General features: G+C 34.6%; 1 protein-coding gene across 3 annotated transcripts in view; it reads right to left on the reverse strand.

The window, feature by feature from the left end:
- Positions 1 to 10,873: 10,873 nt before the first annotated feature.
- The window catches only part of LOC150104102 (sodium- and chloride-dependent glycine transporter 1-like), a 233,702-nt gene continuing 222,147 nt past the window's right edge, over positions 10,874 to 22,428 (reverse strand). For all 3 annotated transcript variants that reach the window (XM_090396766.1, XM_090396764.1, XM_090396765.1), the window contains one exon: positions 10,874 to 11,859. In XM_090396766.1, the coding sequence (XP_090252892.1) occupies positions 11,701 to 11,859 (159 nt within the window). In that variant the 3' untranslated portion in view covers positions 10,874 to 11,700. The remainder of the gene's footprint in view (positions 11,860 to 22,428) is intronic.

Genomic DNA, 22,428 nt, shown 5'->3' on the forward strand with positions numbered 1-22,428 from the left:
GGATTCTCTTACTCCAAATAAGGGGGGGGGGGTAGATCTGAGAACCCGGGCTGCAAAGGCTTACAGTGAGGCAGTGCCACTCCCTGTGAGCGGCATCTCCCGGGCCAGATTCTACCCCATTTTAAGTCCCAATGGTACCAGGTCTGCAAGTTCTTCAAAACGTTTTTATTCATTTCAACTTACTGGACCTTAAGTCCTTAAAAAAAAAAAAAAAAAAAAAAAAAAAAAATCTAGTCCAGACCTTAAGTTCGAATTTTATGGTAAATTTATATATCCAGTTTGGACCATAAGTCCTTAGATTTTCAATAACAGCAGTAAATTTTAATTACCCGGAATACAAATAAGGATATTATACTTAGTAACAAAAATTACGAACAAACATTTAAACTGTAAAATACTGTTCCAAAACAAGGTCAACGGATATCCTCTAGACACCTGATTAAATTATTAAATTGGATAAATTTATATGCGAACGTTAGACAAAATTTTATGGTTAACCTTTTTTTGAACAGATAAATTGAGATTGTGTGACAGACCAATTAGTCTAAAATGGCTAAACAGGTTGACTGAGGCCTCTTTTACCTCATGCTATCCTACTCTATCTTGCATTATCCTCCTCTCTTACTGTCTGCTGATCCTCAGCATGCTTTATTCTCCAAAGGCCAATGATGAGAGACATGAACTCCCATTCTACCTCAATAAAGGTTGAAACTAGTCTGGGTAGTGGCCCTTCCCTTAATCCATAACATTATACATAACCGCAAGGAGATGTGTTCTGCATTATGGGAGATACTGAGATAGGAGTGATGTTAGCTTGCTCCACCTTTGCAACGAGTTTCCCGGTGTTGTACCACCTTACCCTAATCCTGAAGATACTTTCAGGTGCAAACTTTGTTTGCTCACACTTGGATAAAGGATTAAACTAAATTTATTATTTTCTTACTACTCATTCACACACTACTAAAATTGTAAATAACAAATATTTATTAAACTAATTTTAGTATGGGTACAGAGATAACCCACTAGTTTCATTTAGTCATTACTTTTCCAATACTAAAGTTTCATAAATAAATCTAAGCAAATAAAAAAAATATTCAGTAACTCAAAGTAAATTCTGTGACACCCAATTTTAGAAATACAGCAAGTTCACAACTGAGCAAAATCGGGAGAATATGGTAAATGTATATTAAAAAAAATATATATATATATAATAAATCATTTCTTGAGTTGCCTATAACATGGGGTTATTTTGTAATTGTTAATACCTTGTTACAGACACCAATAATTTTTTTTTTTTTATCCCATGGTATTATTACACCAGATCATAGAGGGCAGGTTCATGTATTTTATACAGCACCTTTTCTGGATTGTTATAGAGTTCACATTTGGAAATATCATACAGTTTAGCAAATGCATTGGTGATGCTTCCTCGATGTTACAGATTTTGCAGGTGGGGAAGACTTTTATGCCATTGCTAAACTTGATTGGTCTTGTGTGGCCAGTCTTGAGGCGACAGATCATGGTAGTGGCACTACGATTAAACTTGGAGTTGATGGTGGCTCCTGGATTTTCTGCTGAGTACCAGTGGTTAGTCATGTCCTGAAGAATTGTTCTTTTTTATGTTTTCTTTCTGGGTGGTTTTAAAAAGATCAAAATCTGTGGTATCACTTGATGTTGCGGCCATTTTTGCTACTTCATCTGCAGTTTCATTTCCCTTTAATCCCACATGGGATGGGATCCATTGGAAGATTATTTCGGAATCCTTATGTAGTTTGTTTATGTTTTTTGATATGTCTCTAAGTATTTCTTGTTGGCTAGTGTAGCAGTTCTTAATAGCTTGAAGGGCTGCTAAGGAATCTGTGAAAAATATAAACTCCTTTGGGCTTTGTTTGTCCAAATATTGCAGTGTTGTGTTAATGGCTATTAATTCTGCATAGTATGAGTTGCATCCAATACTGTTAGTTGTTTTTAGTTCTATATTATGAGAGCCATAGATGAGTATGCCACTCCCAGAATTACCATTTGGATTTTTGGAGCCATCTGTGTAGATCTTTATTGAGTCAGGTCTATATTCCATTATTTTTGAAAGGGCTAGTGATCTCAAGATTTCAGAGTTTTCTCGGCTTTTTTTCTCATGTTTCCCTATTTCAGAGTTGATAACTATATTTTTCCTGTCTTGATTTGGAGGAAATGCGGGGTAGCCGGCTATTTTATTTGGACAATCCAAGGGAATTTTATTTTCCATGATTTCATACATTGTTGATTTTTTTTTAAATTCTGTTTGTTGGTTTCCAGTTTTTAAAAAGTTCACTTGTTCTATGATGTGCAAGGTTGGCTCTTTTTTCTACAAATTTGGTAAGATTTTCTTGCCACCTAATTTTTAAAGGAACAAGGTTGGATTCGAATTCTGCTATTTTTCAAGGGGTTGTATTCCTTAGTCCACATATGATTTTAGCTGCATTTTTTTGAATTTTTATAAGCTTGTCTAAACTGGTTTGTGATGTTTGCATCCAGATAGGCAAAGCATATTCCATTATGGGACGGATAATAGAGGTATATGTGACTTTTAAGGTTTTAGCATCGGCTCCCCAATCTTTATCTGGGATACTTTTCATGATATTTAGTCTTCTTTTTGCTCTAACTGCAACATTGTTGATATGTTTATTGAACTTAGCAATGGATCCAGAGTAACTCCAAGGTATTTGGGGTATTCATTAAATGTAATTAGTTGACTGTTTAGCTTAATCTTTGGTCTCCACTTTCTGAGGTGGTTATTAATAGTAAAAACACAGATTTCTGATTTAGTAGGATTAATTTTAATTTTTTGGTTTTCACAGTATATAGCTAAACTTTTAATGGCTTGTTTAAGTGATCTTCTGCTGTTTCTAGGTTGTTGTGAGCTGAGAATAGGGCCAAATCATTAGCAAACATAGCTATCTTTGTTTCTTTATTTATATTTTTATCTAAGTCATTTAAGTAGATGGAAAAAAGAAGTAGGCTCAAAATGCTACCTTGAGGGAGTGAGTCCCTATCTTATTTTCACTTTCTTGGAAAAGGTATTATTTATTCTAACTCGAATTGTTCTATTTCTTAGGAAGTCATAGATCCAGTTAAGAACTTTCCCTTCTATTCCAATATGACAAAGTTTGGAAAAGAGTTTCTGCCTCCACACCTTGCCAAAGGCATTGCTAAAATCTATAAAAGCTGCAATGGTGGATTTGGTAGGTTTGGTCTGGAAGTTATCTTGAATCGTTTGGGTTAAGTAGAAAAGTTGATCAGTTGTTGAGTGATTTCTTCTAAAGGCAGCCTGAAAATGTGGTAGTATACTATTTTTGTTTTAGATAATTATTCAAACGTCGAAGTATAATTTTTTCCATTAATCTGCCTGGAATTGAAGTCGATGAAACTGGTCTATAACTTCTTGGTTGGTTTTGTGGTTTGTTAGGCTTTAAGATTGGTATGATTATAGCTGTCTTCCAGAACTTTTCCTTGTTTTAGGCTTTTTTGTTGTATAGGTGAAGTAGCCAATCTAGGGCTAGGGAAGGAAGATGTTTGATCATAATTCTTTGTATGTTATCTGGTCCACACGATTTATTTACATCTAGTCTCTCCAAGGCATCTCCCAATTCGGAGATTGTAAATGGATCCCAGAATAGTTTGTTTTTATATTTTGGGGAGTTTGCAGCATTTTTCTGCTGTCGAGCCTGTTTTGATATTTGATGGTCTTTCCTAGTATTCATATCTAATTTGCTTATATTTTGAAAATGAAAGGCCAAGGTATTTGCGATCTCCCTATCTCCAATTTTGATATTTCCATCTGGATCTTTTAGCATGTTAGTCTCACTTGCCTTTGGTAGGTCTCTTTGTAAATTAACAGTCAGTTTCCAAAGTTTGGTATTTGAAGTGTTTGGATTTAAGTTATGGCAAAATTCAGACACCAATAATAAATATTAGTAATGAAAAATCCCAAAATTCTAGTTAGAGTGAAATGTCATAGAGGTTGGAACTATTTGAAAGTAACTGCTTGTGCAATTAACTAGGCATTGTTTGAGCAATTTATATAAGTAACTAGTATATATGTGTACATTATCTCGTAATAAAAAAAAAAAAAAAGGAGTCAAGTATTGAGGAAATAGGAAAATATTTGCAGTTAATTTAGCAGTACTAACTTTATTAACATTAATTTTAATAATTGATTGTATTGTTGTTGCTTCTGATATAGTATTGTGTGAATTTCTGAAAGGAATTTACATTCTCAACAAATCAAACAATGTTGGTCATGTGGTCAGTTCTAAATTGCAGTTAATTTCCTACTTATTCATTAACACTCTGCTTCTCCCTCAGTATTCAGATCACTTTTTTTATAAGAGTTTTTTTTTTTAAATAACATAGCACCTGTTTCACTTACATTATTTTTCAGATGATGTGGCATTCAAAACAGTACAGGAATAAACTGTGGTGGTAGTGTTTGTAGTATTTTATTTTCTCCTTCTTCCATTACATTCTCATCCAACATTTTGGTCTCATTGTGCAGAAAGTATCAAGGATCCATCAACAATGTAAGAAAATTATATTCCAAATAAGGTTGAAATCAGCTGAATGATGCAACTGTCCTACTGTAGAAGTGTCAGCAGAGAAGAAGAAAAATACTTTTTTTGGACATTTTCCCTATTTTTAAAGTGCTCTTTGTTTATTAACTGGATTTGTTGTTGATTTATGCTCATGTGTAGACCCACACCTTACTGTGTAGGCATTCAAAATTCTATGGAATAGGTTGCTTAATCTTTATTCCAGGAGTGTCTTATGTCTGTATTGTGGGTGTTAACAGGGCCAGTTTGCCTGTTCTGAGAGATAAAAAGAGCCAGTAAAGAGCCTCTGTATCTCAGTCGGTATAGATGAAGCCCTTTGGGTCAGAAAAAGCTAGGTTTGATTCCTATCCATGACGTGAGGAACCTTTATCTGGTCTCTTTAGACTAAAAGTGAATTAGCGGTTTCTTAGAGAGGTAGAGGGTTAACTGGATTTACAGCTTCAAATTTGGCAGGTTGTATCCTGTTGAATAACTCTTTCAAACAGCAGTAGTAGACCAATACCATCCAAACTAAAAATTGGAGTTACAGTGGACCCTAATAATAAAATGTAGTGATTCACTACATTTGACTTAAGAGAAAATTCTGTGACCCTAGATGTCAAATTATTTAATAAATTTGAGATGCATTATTACAAGGTATTTAAACTGCATTAAGGAAATGAATATTTTGGCTGTATTTTGAAATAACCATTACTAATTCAATTGAATAGTTTGTTATATAGCACATTTTCTTTACAGTCCTTTCATATATAATGGAAGTTTTAATATTCTTTTAAAATGGAGAATCATTTAGAATATGTGAAAATATTAGCAAAATTTTCACATCCCAGAAAATCCTTCTGCAGGCATTTCTTCAAGAGAAATATTTTATTAATATTTATCCTGTTAAGATATTAAGTAACTGTGAAAAATGACCCAGAGAATCACTGCCATATTGAGGATAGTAATTACCAATTGATAAGAATGTGATAGTACCTATTGAACAAGGTTGAGCACACTACATGTAGTGTGATGTGCTCCAATCACAGATTAATGTGCATACACAGATATGGTCACTTGAATAACTTGTAGATAAGGATACATTGAAGTGTTTAGTGTCCAAGTAACTAAAATTAGACCAGGAATGTGGAATTTTAACTATCTGTTCTATCTATTCTCCATCTATTCTGAGGATGACAAAATCGAGCAGAAAATAATTCACAGGAGTTTATTTATGCTCTTCATTAACTATGCTTATTTCTCCCAGAATGAGGCTTTTCCCTTTTTCTTTGCTCTTTTATTGAAGAAAACAAAAGGTTATCCCAGGAGTGGGAGATGAGTAGAATGCATTGCCAGAGAATGACACTAAAATATTTGTGGAAACAACCACCATTTGGAGTAAAATAATTTTAATGAAGCTTAATTTTTATACCAGATGCTTGCATAAATTTGTTATGATGAATAATGAATAGAATGAATTGGTAACACTAAGAAAAGATTAAGAACTATTATTAATGCTTCCAATATTTTGTCTCAGTCACTGAGACATCTTCAGGGAGTAAAACTAACACTTGTAACACACACACACACACAACATAATACTGAATGAAACATGTGGATATGACTCTAAAGTCCTATCTAGGTGGTGCATCCTCTATGGGCATTTGTAGGCCTAGGTTGTAAATTAGGAACTTCTGACAATTAATATTTCCCAAATTTTAGGAAGTTTCTTGCAATTGTATTTGTTCAAATTCGGTTGATTTCTGAGTGATGTTGCAAATCCTAAAAACAGTCTTTCTTTTTTAAATATACTGTGATGGAGCATGATAGTTTTTTTTTCAGGAAAGCCTGTGGGTGATATCCAATACATGGTCAGTGAGACCAGATTGACCATAGTCGTAATTTCAGATGTAAGTTTTGTGCTCATCTAAATGGATGTGGCTGATCTATTTGTCTGTGCAAAGTATGCCAACTTGCAGGAACAGGGTACTTTATATATCCCAGGCACAGAGAGAAAGCTGATCTTTGTAAAACAGATAAGAATGACAAGTTTTCAGTGGTGATGAAAAAAAATACCACCTCTGCACAGCTTTTAAGCCCCACCAGAAACATGAACCACTATCCATTCTACCAAAGATCAGCTCCTTCCTTTCTCAGTGCCTGGAGTATACTTTACAAGGCCTTGATAAGACCTCACTTGGAAAATTGTGTGCAGGTCTGGTCTCCTGGTTTCCATTGTGATTCTGATATATTGGAGAGAGAGTGCAAAGGAGAGTGTTAAAAATGATATCAGGATTGTGGAATACTGATTATGAAGACAGATTGAGAATTTGTAGACTGCAGACACTAGCAAACAGGAGTAAGGTGTGTGTGTGTGTGGGGGGGGGGTGATATGATTGAGACTTACAAACTTCTGAAAGGGTCATACAGGATTTCAGTTGATGGAATTTTTCAATTAATTTTTATTAATATTATCCATGTTAAAGACAGATTTGAAAATCAAGATGTAAGTAGAACACTGCCACTTTATGGCTATCAAACATAGCCAAAAATTCTACATAAATGCACTATCTATAAAGAAATCAATGGACAAAGTGTATTGTGCTATGTAATGAGTCACATGTTTGTAGCCTGTATAAATTGGAGGAATATTATGCTCCCAAGTCAGTATAATTGTGTCTGGGTGAAATGATTGCAAGAAGGGGATTGATGGAATTTGAAAGAGTCATTGTAATAGGATACCATGTTGCCGGCCTATCTGTTCAGCAAATTGTTAACAAATTGGACCATCCCAGGTCAACAATCAGTGATATCATACTGAGATGGAAACACAGGGGAGTCAATTGCAAGAGCTACCTGTGGGTGGATGACCCACCACACTTACCAAACATGACTGTAGGGTGCAACGAATGTAAACCATCATTCATTGGCCAACATGTTGAATGTGGAGTTCCAGGCATCGGCCAGAACATGAATCTGCATAGAAACATTCAGACCGAGGTTCACAACATGGGTTTCTATGGCAGGACTGAAATAGGCAAGTCCCACATTACCCGAATCAACATGCAATGTCATCTTCAGTGGTGCAAAGAGTGTGTACAGTGAGATGCGGAGGCCTGGAAAGCTGTGTTATGGAGTCAAAAATCACACTACGCCCTCTACCAAGCAGATGGACCGGTGTGGGTGTGGCAGATGCCCAGTGAACATCCCTTACCAGAGTGCATAAACTCAACTATGAAATTTGGAGGCAGTGATGTGATGGTATGGTCCTGCTTTTCCTGGTTTGGCCTCAGATTTGTGTTTGTGTTGTTACGAACACTGAACTCTGAGAGCTTTCTGGACAATGTAATGCTTTCTACTTTGTGGTGTTTCTATGGAACTGACCAAATCATGCAGTTACAGCAGCAGCAGCTGTAACTGCATGGTTTGTGAACATGAACATCACCACACTTGACTGGCCTTCACAGAGCCCTGTTGAACCCTACTGAACATCTGTGTGATGAACTGGAGCATCAGGCAAGGTCAAGGGACATGAGCCCGACAACAGTTCAGGACCTCATTACATGCCTACAGGAAAAATTCCAAAAGTCCAAAATTCCCATTGATCACTATCGTAAGCTTGTGGAAAGTATGTCCTGCAGGATCAGTGCAGTCATCACAGTGAAAGGGAGGGAGGTCTACATATTGTTAACATGGGCACTATGGCTGTTTGTTCCTAACACTGTGGTGTTCTTTGTTGATTTCTTTCCAGTGTAAATGCATAAATGCAATTAACATAAGTGACGTACATTTATTTAATGTCATTCTCATGTCACTATGTTAATTGTGACATGCATTTATTTATTGTCATTCTCATGTCACTATGTTAATTGTGACATGCATTTATTTATTGTCATTCTCATGTCACTATGTTAATTGTGACAGGCATTTATTTATTGTCATTCTCATGTCACTATGTTAATTGTGACAGGCATTTATTTATTGCATTCTCATGTCACTATGTTAATTGTGACAGGCATTTATTTATTGTCATTCTCATGTCACCATGTTAATTGTGACATGAGAATGACACAATTTATTTAATGTCATTCTCATGTCACCATGTTAATTGTGACATACATTTATTTAATGTCATTCTCATGTCAAAGATGAATAATAATTTGACTGAAGAAAAAAATAAACATCACACCATTTCAATTCACGAACAGAATTTTTTTAATATAATATAGCATTAAGAGTTTTTTTTTTTTTACTTCTTTAAATGTAATTTCTTTCTTTCTTTATTGTTTAAAAAACATTTAGCTAAATAAAGAATTTAGAATTTATTAAAATATGATAATGATAAGCTGCTACTATTACTAAATTAAACAGACTGAAAGAAATTTAGCCAAATATTTTAAAAGATTATGCAGAAGAATTCATGAAACTGATTACCAGATAAAACAAAATATATTTATGCATCATCCAATAATTACATCTTAGAATTTATGTCTAGATAGTTCAGGTGAACAATTTTAATTTCTCTTTTAGATTTCAAGATAGCTCAAGGATATTCTTTATAAGTTCTGTGGTTTAAAATTTTACATCTTTAAGTTTTTGCTAAAAAATGTTTCTCATTCATTGCACTGTCAGTGTAAAAAGATCTGAAGTCCTATTTATGGCACCCTCTAATGTTGAAAAAAAAAATCATTACAGCTATGTGGGAGTTGCTCTTAGGATTACAGTCTCCCAAATTTTTGGGAAATTAATGCAACCATACTTGTTCAGGTTAGGAGAATTCTTCAAAGCCATTGCTGACTCAAAAAATAATCTTTCAGATCTGTAACAACTCCTAAATAGCACATTTGTTTTCTTCTATCTAATCCTGTGTGAAGGAGTGTCCAAAGCGTGGTCTGCCAGTCCTGATTTACCATAGTAATAGTAGCGAATGTAATTTTTATGTTCTTCCAGGCAGACATTAACTGATCTTCCTGTTTGTCCATAGTAGGCCAAGTCACAGTTACATGGAACTTCATACATTCCTGAGTGTGCTAAAGGATGAAGTTTATCTTTAGGCGAGCAGATCAGAGTTGCTAGTTTTATATGCAGTTTGAAAGTAGTGCGAAGGCCATGTTTCATCAGCATTTTGGCTATCTTTTCTGATGTACCTCTGACATAGGGAATACAGATGGTTATGTGTTCCTGTGTTTAGGGGAGGGAGAAGTAATGGGGCTCTGTAGTATTTTATCTATTTTGTAGGGATTGTAGCCATTATCTAAGAACGTATGCTGCAGATATTCGAGTTCTGCGGTCAGAGCTGTATTATTAGAACAAATGGCTCTGGCTCTGTGTGTGAGTGTTTTTAAAATGCCATACTGTTGGACTGGATAATGATGTGATTGTTTATGCAGGTATTTTTCATTTACAGAAAGCCTACACACACACACACACACACACACACACACACACACACACACACACACACACACACACACACACACACAGGAAGATACTTAAATAAACAATCACATCATTATCCAGTCCAACAGTATGGCATTTTAAAAACACTCACACACAGAGCCAGAGCCATTTGTTCTAATGATACAGCTCTGACCACAGAACTCAAATATCTGCCGCATATGTTCTTAGCCAACGGCTACAATCCCTACAAAATGGATAAAATACTACACAGTCCCATTACTCCTCCCTCTCCTAATACACAGGAACACAACATGATCATCTCTATTCCCTATGTCAGAGGTACATCAGAAAAGATAGCCAAAGTATTGATGAAACATGGCCTTCGCACTACTTTCAAACCGCATATAAAATAGCAACTCTGATCTGCTCGCCTAAGGATAAACTTCACCTTTTAGCACACACAGGAGTGCATGAAGTCCCTGCAACTGTGACTTGGCCTAATATGGACAAACAGAAAGATCAGTTAACATCTGCCTGGAAGAACATAAAAAACACAAAAGTGGTCTGCCAGTCCTGACTTGCCATAGTAATGACTAATACTATGGCAAGTCAGGACTGGCAGACCACGCTTTGGATACTCCTTCACACAGGATTAGATGGAAGAAAACAAATGTGCTATTTAGGAGTTATTACAGATCTGAAAGATTATTTTTTGAGTCAGCAATGGCTTTGAAGAATTCTCCTAACCTGAACAAGTATGGTTGCATTAATTTGCCAAAAATTTAGGAGATTAAAGAAAATCATTTTAATGATTTTTTTTAATCTCCCAATATTGGAAAAAAATATTGGAAAAAAAAATCATCTTAATGATTTTTTTTTCCAATATTAGAGGGTGCCATAAATAGGACTTTAGTAGATCTTTTGTACGCTGCAATTTTATTGTTTTACTTACTCACTGTCACGTGCACAAGTGTGTTGTGCTCTGATGATGCTGATTTGAAATTCAGCAAAATATAAGCAGTTAATAAAACATCTTTTGATTAAATTGTTTGGTGTTGTTAATCTCATTAAAAATTTAAGTTATGAATTATTCAAATTCAGTAAATAAAATTCTTTTCATAACAATATTGAGTAAAAAAAATTTAATTTTCTATTTTAATAAGTAAAATTTTAAATGAAAAACAGCACAAGGTGAAGAAATTAATCATTCAATGCATGAGAAAAAAATCACTTAGTATCCTACTTGAATTCTAATCTTGCTTTCTAGGAATATCTACATTTTTAAAAAGATGAGAATATGGAAAGATATGACATGAAAATAAAAATTATGCAATGAGTGCCAAAAAACTTGAGATCTTCAGAAAATAAATTCTATACATGTGTGTGTTTGTGTATTTTTTTTTAATTCTGTAAGTTTAATAATTTCAAAATGAATTTAAAAACAGTTCAGATATTCGAGTTTTGCTTCCTCTCTCTTAATTTTTAAAAAAAAATTTTTTTTTAAGAGTTGCGATTATAACTATTCTTTGTTATCCATAAAGAATACTTATAAGAGATGTCACATATTACAGGAAGACAAAACAGTCCAAAAAAAAAAAAAAAAAAAGTTAACTGATTTACAATCTTTCTAAATTTAATGGATTTGCACACTGATGGTTTAAAAAATGTTTAAATTATAACATAGAAGAATAAAACTATTTCTACATGCTTATATACAAGTTAGTATAAAAGATTACATTTTTGTAGTAAATGCTGGATTATCGTATGCTGCATTCTCTGTAGTTAGTCCATTACTTTTATTATTCATTTCTTCTGTCTTTACATTACTGGATTTTTTAGAAGAAACAGATGGTCCCCATGACGATGTTGGTTTAAGTAATGAAGAAATTGGCTAGAAAGAAATGTTTGTAATTAAAGCAAGTTCAAGTTCAAAATAAGTGGTTTAATACAAAAAAAATGCAAAAAAAAATATTTTGAGGATATTAGACCTTTTAAGGAATCGTGCATATACTTGTGCAAAGAAATATGCATATTTCATTAATAAGCAACAGTAGCAAAACTGAATTTAGCACACAGTCAGCTTTCACTGTAGCAAAATCTAGAATCTCAGCTGTTCCATAGTTTGGTGAATAGGAGAAAAAGAGGTGATATGGTAGAGACATTTAAGTTAATGAGAGGATTTTATCAGATTAATCCAGATGAGATTATAAAAAAGGGCAAGAGGGGAAAAACCAGAGGTCATCCCTGGAAGTTAGGTAAGAGTGTGGTGAAGAGGGGTGTGTGAGGAGTAGATTTTTTACATGAAGAAATATCAGTGAATGGAATGCATTACCAGAATGTGCTATTAATGCAAGGAGTCATAAGGATTTTAAGATTTGCTATGATAAATACGTTGCCAGTTGAATGAACCTCCCACGATGAGTCTGCCGACTCCATATTGCAATAATAGTAATAATAATAGCATCACTATTATTCTAAAGAAAACTCACTACAGCAAACCTTCCATTGTTACTAACTAATCCTTTCATCCCTATGAGTTTACTAAAGTGAGAATCAACCATAGTTAAATTCCATATATGCCCAACAAGTATTTTTCTATGTATAAGTACTTTCTATAAACGATGTTCTGCCGAACTGGTCACCGCATTCCTCCATTTTTTACACTGTTTGTGCTCTTAAAAGACTAGGAGAGCACAAGCAGGATGCTGGTCAACATATCCATTAATGTCCAATTTCAAACCTACCAAACCAACTTCTCTTCCATCTGATTACTGAACAGCCTTCGACTTTGTCTGTCCACCCCCTTCAAAGACTACAACTTTCTGATGTACCAGAAAAATATCAGTAGTGTTTAAAAAGTGTCATAGACTTCAAAGGAAATAGATCTTGAAGTAACTTTGTGGTTTCTGTTTAGAGTACATTAGTGAACAGATTGAAGATGTCTAGACTTGAAAGTTTGTCAGTCAGTTCTATTGTTAAATCTGTTGTACTTTTTAGAATCTAGTCTTTTTGAAGACTAAAATGCATGAGGATTACATAGGATTTTTTATTAGTTGGTACCATTTTTAAATTTTTTTGTAACAATTAGTTTCACTCACACCCAAATGATGGATTCTTCAGCATTTATAAACAGTAAATCAAAAGCAGGAAAAAAAAAATAGATAACTACAGTGATGGTCAAATGCTCAAAAATTGTTGCAATGGAATTGAATAAATTCATATTGTAGGAATGAAGAGTCACATGAAAGATGTCAGCTGTCACCTGATAAAGATTAAAGATAATTGTTGGAAAAATTGAAATCTGATGTGTTGTTAAAAGATCATCTAATGAGAGATTTTCAGATGTAATGCAATGCAAGTCCTCCATTTCTGTTAAGAGATCCATATGAATGGATAACTGTTACAGATTCTTTGAGAGGTCTAGAGAAAAATAAAATTTCCTTCTAAATAAGGCATACTGGAAACATCCCAGTCTACTGTATAGCTAGTAGCCGAAGCATGGTGGGCCAGACCTGATCTTTCCTTTCCTTTCTTTTCTTTTGTGTTCAGCATCTCTGGCAAACTGTTGTTTATAAGTGGGAGACTTGAAGGGCGAGTACATTTTTTTTTTGTGGAAAGTTTATTTTTCACTTGGTTAGACTATAATAAATTTAGTTTAATCCTTTATCAAGTGTGAGCAAACAAAATTTGCACCTGAAAGTATCTTCAGGACTGGGGTAAGGTGGTACAACACCGGGCAACTCGTTGCAAAAGGTGGAGGAAGCTAACATCACTCCTATCTCAGTATCTCCCATAATGCAAAACACATCTCCTTGCAGATATGTATAATGTTATGCATTAAGTCCCAGACTAGTTTTGACCTTTATGGAGATCTCTTCAGTGGGAGCCAGTCCCAAGTGGAGATACCAGGCAGAAGCATTAGCAAGGTCATCTCTACCTTTTTATTAAATTACTCTGGATTTAGAGTAAAGAAAGTGTTGTACCACCTTACCCCAGTCCTGAAGATACTTTCAGGTGCAAACTTTGTTTGCTCACACTTGGATAAAGGATTAAACTAAATTTATTATAGTCTAACCAAATGAAAATAAACTTTCAACATCTTTCTCTAAATTCAGAGTAATTTAATAAAAAGGTGGCACACCGTTTGGCAACTCCTATAGGTAGAGATGACCTTGCTAATGCTTCTGCCTGGTATCTCCACTTGGGCCTGGCTCCCACTGAAGAGACCTCAATAAAGGTCGAAACTAGTCTGGGTAGTGGCCCTTCCCTTAATGCATAACATTATACGTATCCGCAAGGAGATGTGTTTTGCATTATGGGAGATACTGAGATAGGAGTGATGTTATCTTCCTCCACCTTTGCAACAAGTTGCGTGGTGTTGTACCACCTTACCCCAGTCCTGAAGATACGTTCAGGTGCAAACTTTGTTTGCTCACACTTGGATAAAGGATTAAACTAAATTTATTATTTTTTTTTTGTGGTGAGTGAGATTTTGCAATTTATTGAGCCCTGCACAGGAGCATGGTATTCTATGGACTCCTGGATGTTTGTAAAAGGGAGTGTTGACCTTAGATCTGAGAAGGCTGTAAATGGCCTTGAATCAACTTGAAACTTTTCCATGGATCATAACATCATTCTGATGTTATGATCCATGGAAAAGAGCAGTGATCCTAAGAGATAAATAGACAATGGAATGGCAAATTTTGGAGCTCCATAGATTGTTGTCACTGGCAGGGGTGGGGGAAGATATCATGATACAAGACTTTTTTTTGGTGTCCTCAAGTCAATTTACCAGAACACTGCTGAATTGGAAACCAACAGATTTTGCTGTTTTTAGACACACTCATAGAAGTGTTCGAGCAAAACAAACTCAGCTATTCAGCTTACAGTTCCATTCTACCAAAGAATGGCTACAATAGAACATTAGTTAATAAATCTAACAGCAAACCCCTACACTACCAAATTAATAAGCAAAAAAAGATTACAGGGTGATCAGTACTTCTTCCCTATATTTGGTCAACCCACACCAATGCAACAAAACATAAGGCCTGATCATACATGAAGTTCATGTATGATCAAAAATGATTTCTGTACTCTTAATCCTCTCTTGAATATACTGTAGTGTGACTGATAGTTTTTTTTCCCAAACTGCATCGATTTATCTCATGCTTTTAGACAAAACTCCAAGCACTCAGCCTATATTGCAGCTCAAGCAAAGTTGTTGTTCTCCTACAAAGAGAACAACATATCTGACTTAAAAAACAAACAAACAAAAACCCCTCTACCTCCTATTCAAATGAGTCAAGTCTCTTACCAAGGTTTCGGGAATAGAATGTCATGCCATGTTTTCACCTTTCTTGCATCCAGATGGTATAATAATATTACTACCAAAGGAGACTTTTCAGCATAATTTCTTCTCCTCCAACTTCTGCATAGGCAAATTGCTTCCCAACTGCTCACTACAGGTCTCCTCTGATCTTTTGGTCAAAAATAAATCAAAGGAACTGGGAAGATACCATCAGAACACCATTAAGATTCTCCTAGTTATAATGCCATCATAACCAGAAAACGTTTGGTATCTTAATCACATCCTGATGGTATCTTCCCAATTTTACTCAAAATATGCACTCAAGAATTAAACTGTCATATTTGGTCACATAATAAGAAAACTGTCATATTTACAATCTTTTGTATTCATCCAAAATTTGTCTTACAGCATGGAAATAAGTCTATATTCAGTCCATCTCCAAAAAAAGTCAACCATTAAACTATTGTTCCATTGTCTTCACCCGTTATCTTAAAAATAATGGAGAAAGTCATCAATAATTGACTTCCTCACCAGCTGGAGGCCCACCAACTGGTTAATTAATGACTAGGAGATCTGTGGATCAAGAGCAGAAGAATTCATACTGGTGGTAATTAATTTGTGAAAAAACATAAGTTTCTCCAAAGTTTTGCATGGTTTGTGTGCAAAGACATGATGGAGAAGAGTCTTTTCTAGATGGGTCTGACTCCATGGGGTCTTAGGGAAACAGTCACTAAGCAATTCCAGAGAACTTGAGTAGGTTTTTGTACAGAGACTACTCACTTAGTTACTAACTTATAGTCGATATAAATAAGCACATCAACCACACATTATGTGTTTCCTTATATTAGTGGATATCCCACAATTTTCATTTCACTGGAAGCATCTTATACTTAGCCTTTTGCTATGATTTCTGTACCAGTCCTAGAGTACTTTAGAGTTCTGCACTTTCTCCCATGCAACCCTTCTATATATAAATACCTTTTTCTCTCTCTAACTTCAAATCCTGTCCATGGTTTTGTGGTGACAGTTATGACAGTTCACACCATTCCTTTCCTTTGTTTGACAAACCTTGTAGCATTTGAACACTACAAGCTACAAGGTCTTCCATAACCAATTTCTTAATCACTAATCCCATTGCCATTCTTCAGTAGGATGTAGACAACTTTGTGAATTTCAATACTACTAAGTCCTGTGTCATTTCTTACAAGAAGTGTTTCATTTGATTTGGTAGGATCAAATTTCTTTTCTCGGACTGACTGACATCTAAGGTCTTTCCTGAGAGAAATGTATCACACCACAATGTCATACCTGGACAAGTGTTAACACAAATTCCAAACCTGTTCATCCTTAAATTACTGTTCTCACATTTAGGGTATAAAACAATGGAGCTCAAATAATAGTAAAGTTAGTATGGAATTGAAAATCAGATGCAAAAGATCATTTGTAGACCAAATAAAAGATACACATATGATGTTTATGTTAAAATATTGCAAACATAAGTTTAAGCTTAAAGGGAAAAGAAAGACAACATTTGGGATGGTGCACTGAAAACTTTCTCAAAATGCCTGATGCTACCAAAAAAGTAATCTGCTTAATAGATTCTCTCTCTTTCACAGATTCACTCCAATAACTCTGTAATCCATCAATCATGTAACCACAGCAGGAGAAGAATTTGACTTGGATAACAGAAGGTAGTGGTGCAGTACCAGTAGTTGATACACTAATGCATTCAAAGGTTGGTTAATTAGAGGCTTATTCATTTAAAGGTCAAATAATTGAGATCTCCATATATTAAAAACATCCTAAGCCCAAGTAAATACAGCAAATCAATGAAATGCCAAGACTGTGAACTAAATAGAATGGAGCCTAGAGAAAGGGAGGCTCAACATCAATTCATCTTCATTTCAGAACATTGTTGATCTTTTTCTATGAAATACAGCAATTATAAAATGAAATTCATTATGATAAGACAGCACAGTTTTGTGAAGATCATGCCTTGTCATATTAATTTAATCACAATCTCTGTAATAATTATATGTGACAAAGAGGTTGTAAGTGAAGCAGAATCAAACTGAATATCATTAAACAGGAGCTGCAAAAAAGAGAAAGTATTATGGGGAAATATGAGAAAAAAGTGATCAGTGTCATGAACAGTATACAGTACAAAAAAAAAAAAGAGTGATTATCATGGCAATGGAAATGAATAATGCAATAGTAATTCAACTATTTTTTTTATTTATTTTTTCATTCTAAGCAATAAGTTCATGAGTGATATCACCCCAAGTGGAAATTATGCAGTTACTGATATAAATGGAGATGCTTAGGATAAGATGAAATCTCAACAAGAATGTAGCCCGGAGATCACATGGAATATCTAGTTATGTGCTGATATTAAACTGTGGAGACTAAGAGTAAACAAAGCAACATGTAACAATCCAGAAAGATGATTAGAATAATAATGTGGACAAGGATAATAGTTGTCAGCTCAGTGTTGCAAAGTACAACATCTGTCATGGACTGAAAATATTCCAAGTTGTATTAGACTGTAGGATTATACTGCAAGAGTATGATGTGGATATGGATTTAGAGGTGACAGTGAATAGAAGTTTAAATTTAGGACACTTATTACATAAAGAAGGCAAAATAGTACACAGATGTTACAAAAAACACAAGAAAGGATAAGGAAGTTATTATCCAAAGTTATAAGCTGATTCAATGACTTCTGGACTACTGTGCTGAGATTTGGTCATTCGAGTTTCCTTTGGGATTAGATGGTGAAGATGATAGCTCTGTGAAATGCTCATTATAAGGAGAGATTGAAGGTTTGTGGGTTGCAAAATTTGGTTGATAGGCAGAAAATAAGGGGATATTGTATGTTCAACAATATCCCTAAGTCTGGTTCAAGTTCAAGCCTATATAGTGAAAAGTCACTGTATTTAACCTTCCTACCGGCTAGGACATCTATAGACGTCCAACTAAATCTGGATATGATTCAGCCCACCTGCTTAAAGAACCTGGATAAGAAGTGCAATTTGACTGTCATGTCCATTAGAAGGTGTGATAAACCATCATGCTGAAGAGAACGGTTAATCGGATTATCTCCCGGTCGTAGCTGCCTCTCAGTTGCCTATAACAAGAAACGGACTTTCTTGTTCCATGCTGGTGAACTGGATTTTAGTTATATATGATAGACTAAAAATAGAGAAATTATTTATATTTTTGTTTTCTCTTTTTATTGTACAATACAATTTTAATTTCTGGACAAAATAAAGGTCTTGCATAATTTCTTCACTTAAGTATTGCCTTACCTTGGAGAACCAATTTAATTTTTTATTTTTTTGCGCTGATTTTTTTCTAACCGCTTACTAGACAAAAGTTTTTCTTTGTTCTCGAAGAAATTAATTCACAATAATTATTTGAAATATTCTTTTAAAAAAAGAAAAGAAAACTGGCTGCCGACGTTCCAGATTATATTAATTTTATTTTTGTACAAAACCATCAAAATCGAATAATACTTAACAGACTTCCTTTAGGACATGCTTGAGCAACTTTGCTTCATAGAGAATAACATGAAATTCTTTAATCATATTACTAAATTTTTTCTTTATGTTGTATAGTAATCTGTACTTTCACTTTCTTGGTTTCCTTGTATAATTGGTCATTACAAAATGAAATTAATAGTTATGATTTAAATTTATATTTTCTGCATAATTCAGATATTTTATTCTCCAATTTTTAAAGTAAGCGATACATTTGCTTATTTTTATCATTCAAAATATGTATATCAAATGTGAAATTTCATTTCCATATTTTTACAATAGAATTGAACTTTATTTCGCCTCTGATAGTTTAAACCCCCCCCTCCCCGTTGCATTATTATCACACACCCGAAAACTGTTATGAAACATAGGTACAGTTTTTATTTAATTCATTATTTTTCTCTAGTAATTGTTCCACATAACTTTAATTTTTCGATACTGAAACTATGTGGTGATTATTATAAATTAGCAAATTATAAATCAGACAATATACATATTTCCTGATTATTATAAATTAGGAAATTATGTGATATTCGGATATAGGTGAAATTAATATTTAAAATCACTGTCATCCTTCAAATGCAATATCAGAATAAAGAAAGTGGAAAACCCGAAGTTTCGAAATACATTTCGAAAGCCCGCTCTCGAAATGTATTGGACTACAGACTGGATTCTGAACACGGCAATGTTTCGTGATGTTATGACTGAAAAACAATTCAGTCTCATCATGAAGTATTTGCATTTTCAGAATAATGAGGAATACGATCAGGTAACACATCCTTGCCCAGTCCTCAACAAAATTTATGATTTTCTGATGAAAATCCGTCAAAAATGTAGATCACTCTACATTCCTGAGAGAGACTTGAGTATCGATGAAAGCCTTATGCCATTCAAAGGTGGACTGAAATGTAAGCAGTATATTCCCAAAAAGAAAGCGAAGTATGGAGTAAAATTTTTTATGCTTTGCGAATCGGAAAGTGGATATCTTTGGGATTTATTTCAAACCTTAGATGGGAATGCAAACTGTAATCGAGCACGATAAATATTCGGATCTCCCCTTGTCGATGTGTGCAGTAATGCAGTTAATAGACCCTTTACTGGGGAAAGGTTACTGCATTATAATGGATAATTACTATATATGTGTCCTGAACTCGCTGATTTGCTTTTACAGCATCGTACAGATAGTTATGGTACTGTAAATGCAAAAAGGCGAGATATGCCTCCAGATCTGGCTTCAGGAAAGCTATCGAAAGGGGAAATCCGAACTTATCAGCGAGGGAAAGTCTTTGCACTACGTTGGAAAGCCAAAAAAGATGTTTTTCTGCTATCTTCCCTGCACAATCCATCAACGGAATCCGTGGAGAAGCATGGTTTGAAGAAAGAAAAACCCATTGCTGTGTGTGCATACAATGACACTATGGGTTGAGTCGACAGGTGCGATCAGCAGCTATCATTCTACTCTGTAATGAGGAAATAGCATAAAAAATATTACAAAAAAGTGTTTGGACATGTTATTTGAATTTTGAAGTGTTTGGATTTTGTTATTTGGAACAGTTTCCTCCTGTACAAGAAAAAATGTTTGTCTACCATAACATATCTAGAATACAGAATAGAAATTGCAAAAGCATTGCTGCATGCACATGCACCTTCTTCAGCAAGCAGAAAAACAGGAAATCCTGCCAGACATCTGAGGTTGAACGCTGCTAACTCCAACCATTATCCCGAAAATCTACCACCAATGGCTAATAAAAAAAAACCTGCACGCAAATATCATGTATGTAATAAAAAAAATATCAGAAAGGAAACAAAAATCTGGTGCCCTGAGTGTAAAACTGCTTTGTGTGTTTTGCCTTGCTTCAAGGTGTTCCACGCTGTTCAAGAATTTTAAATTCTGAACAGTATGAAATAAAAAATGTTTGTTTTCAAGGCCATCAAAACAGTCCTTTTCAGGACTACAAATATTGATAGAGGGATACCCAAATGCACTGTTTCTTTTTCATCTTGAAGGCTAATTTTTAAGTTCTTTTTATGACACAGAGAAACTGGAAAGAGTATTCCAGGTAAAGTATTTCATCAAAACAATAAAAAATAATGAAATAAAATCTACCCTATATATATTATATAAAATGATAAGCCTTTTTATGTCATGTTTATCGAAACATTTTGAAACTCAGGGGCTACCCTGAGTGTCGAGTCTTCAAAATTCGAGTCATCAGAATTCAGGAGCGGAACCCCCTTTCGAGGTATCACAATCGAAGGAGAACTGGTCTACCATACCGGAACACGGGGGGTTGGGCATAGCCCCCCCAGTTAACAAATGAAATATATAAATAATAACAGGAACATTTTCACCTTGCCAACACTCAACATTGATGTGATATGGGTTCCAAATTTCTTGTTTTGGAGATATATATATATTACAAAGTTTTGTAATAAAAATTTCTGCTACAATGAAGTTTGGCAGAATCAACAATATTATTACTACCTTATTTCTGTTTCTCGTGTGGGAGAAAAATGGTAAAATGTCACTCTTATAATTATATGAGATGTTATAATGGCAAAAATAGTAAGAAAAAAGTCATTTGCACTTTCTCTTCAAAACACAAAGAAAGAACATTGTAAATTCAGCCAGTGGAAAAGAAAATACTACATATTTTTCTCCTGTTATCTGATTTTTTTTCTTGTAGTACAAAGAAGAAATCACTGCATATAACATGAAGTCTGCAGGAGGGAAAAAAATCTGGAAATTGGTTACATTATAACGAATAGAGAAATCATGTCAGAAAAATTATTCACGTAAGATTCTAATCTCAGCAGACATAACATTTTATTCTAGATTAGATATCTAAAGTAACTGAACCTTTGCTACTATTTTACACTAAAATGAATGGGTACGTTCCCCAAGTGATTTACGTTTGTAACAGCTGTCTTGCGAACGATTTATGAAATAAATTATCTGAAATATCCGCAGATTAATTAGGTCTATACCTCCCCCCCCCCCAAAAAGAAGATTATGAAACGCATATGCACCTTTTCTTTGAAAATAATTCAAATCCTCTTTTTCAAGATAACTGTATGATTTATCCAAGTGTGAGCAAACACAGTTTGCGCCTGAAAGTATGTGAAAGTATGTGAAAGTACCTGAAAGTATGCGCCTGAAAGGCGCAAACTGTGTTTGCTCACACTTGGATAAAGGATTAAACTAAATTTATTATACTCTAACCAAGTGGAAAATAAACTTTCAACATAGCCCAGTCCTGAAGATACTTTCAGGCGCAAACTGTGTTTGCTCACACTTGGATAAAGGATTAAACTAAATTTATTATACTCTAACCAAGTGGAAAATAAACTTTCAACATCTTTCTCTAAATCCAGAGTAATTTATTAAAAAAGGGTGGCACACCAATTGGCAATTCCTATAGGTGGAGATGACCTGCAAATGCTTCTGCCTGATTTCTCGACTTGGGCCTGGCTCCCACTGAAGAGACCTCAATAAAGGTCGAAACCGGTCTGGGTAGTGGCCCTTCCCTTAATGCATAACAATAGACATATCCGCAAGGAGATGTGTTTTGCATTATAGGAGTTACTAGGATAGGAGTGTTGGTAGCTTGCT

This window comes from Typopeltis vanoorti, chromosome 8 (assembly GCF_054136105.1).
Source record: "Typopeltis vanoorti isolate ZY-2024b chromosome 8, IOZ_Tvanoo_1.0, whole genome shotgun sequence".
NCBI classification, from domain to species: Eukaryota; Metazoa; Arthropoda; class Arachnida; order Uropygi; family Thelyphonidae; genus Typopeltis; species Typopeltis vanoorti.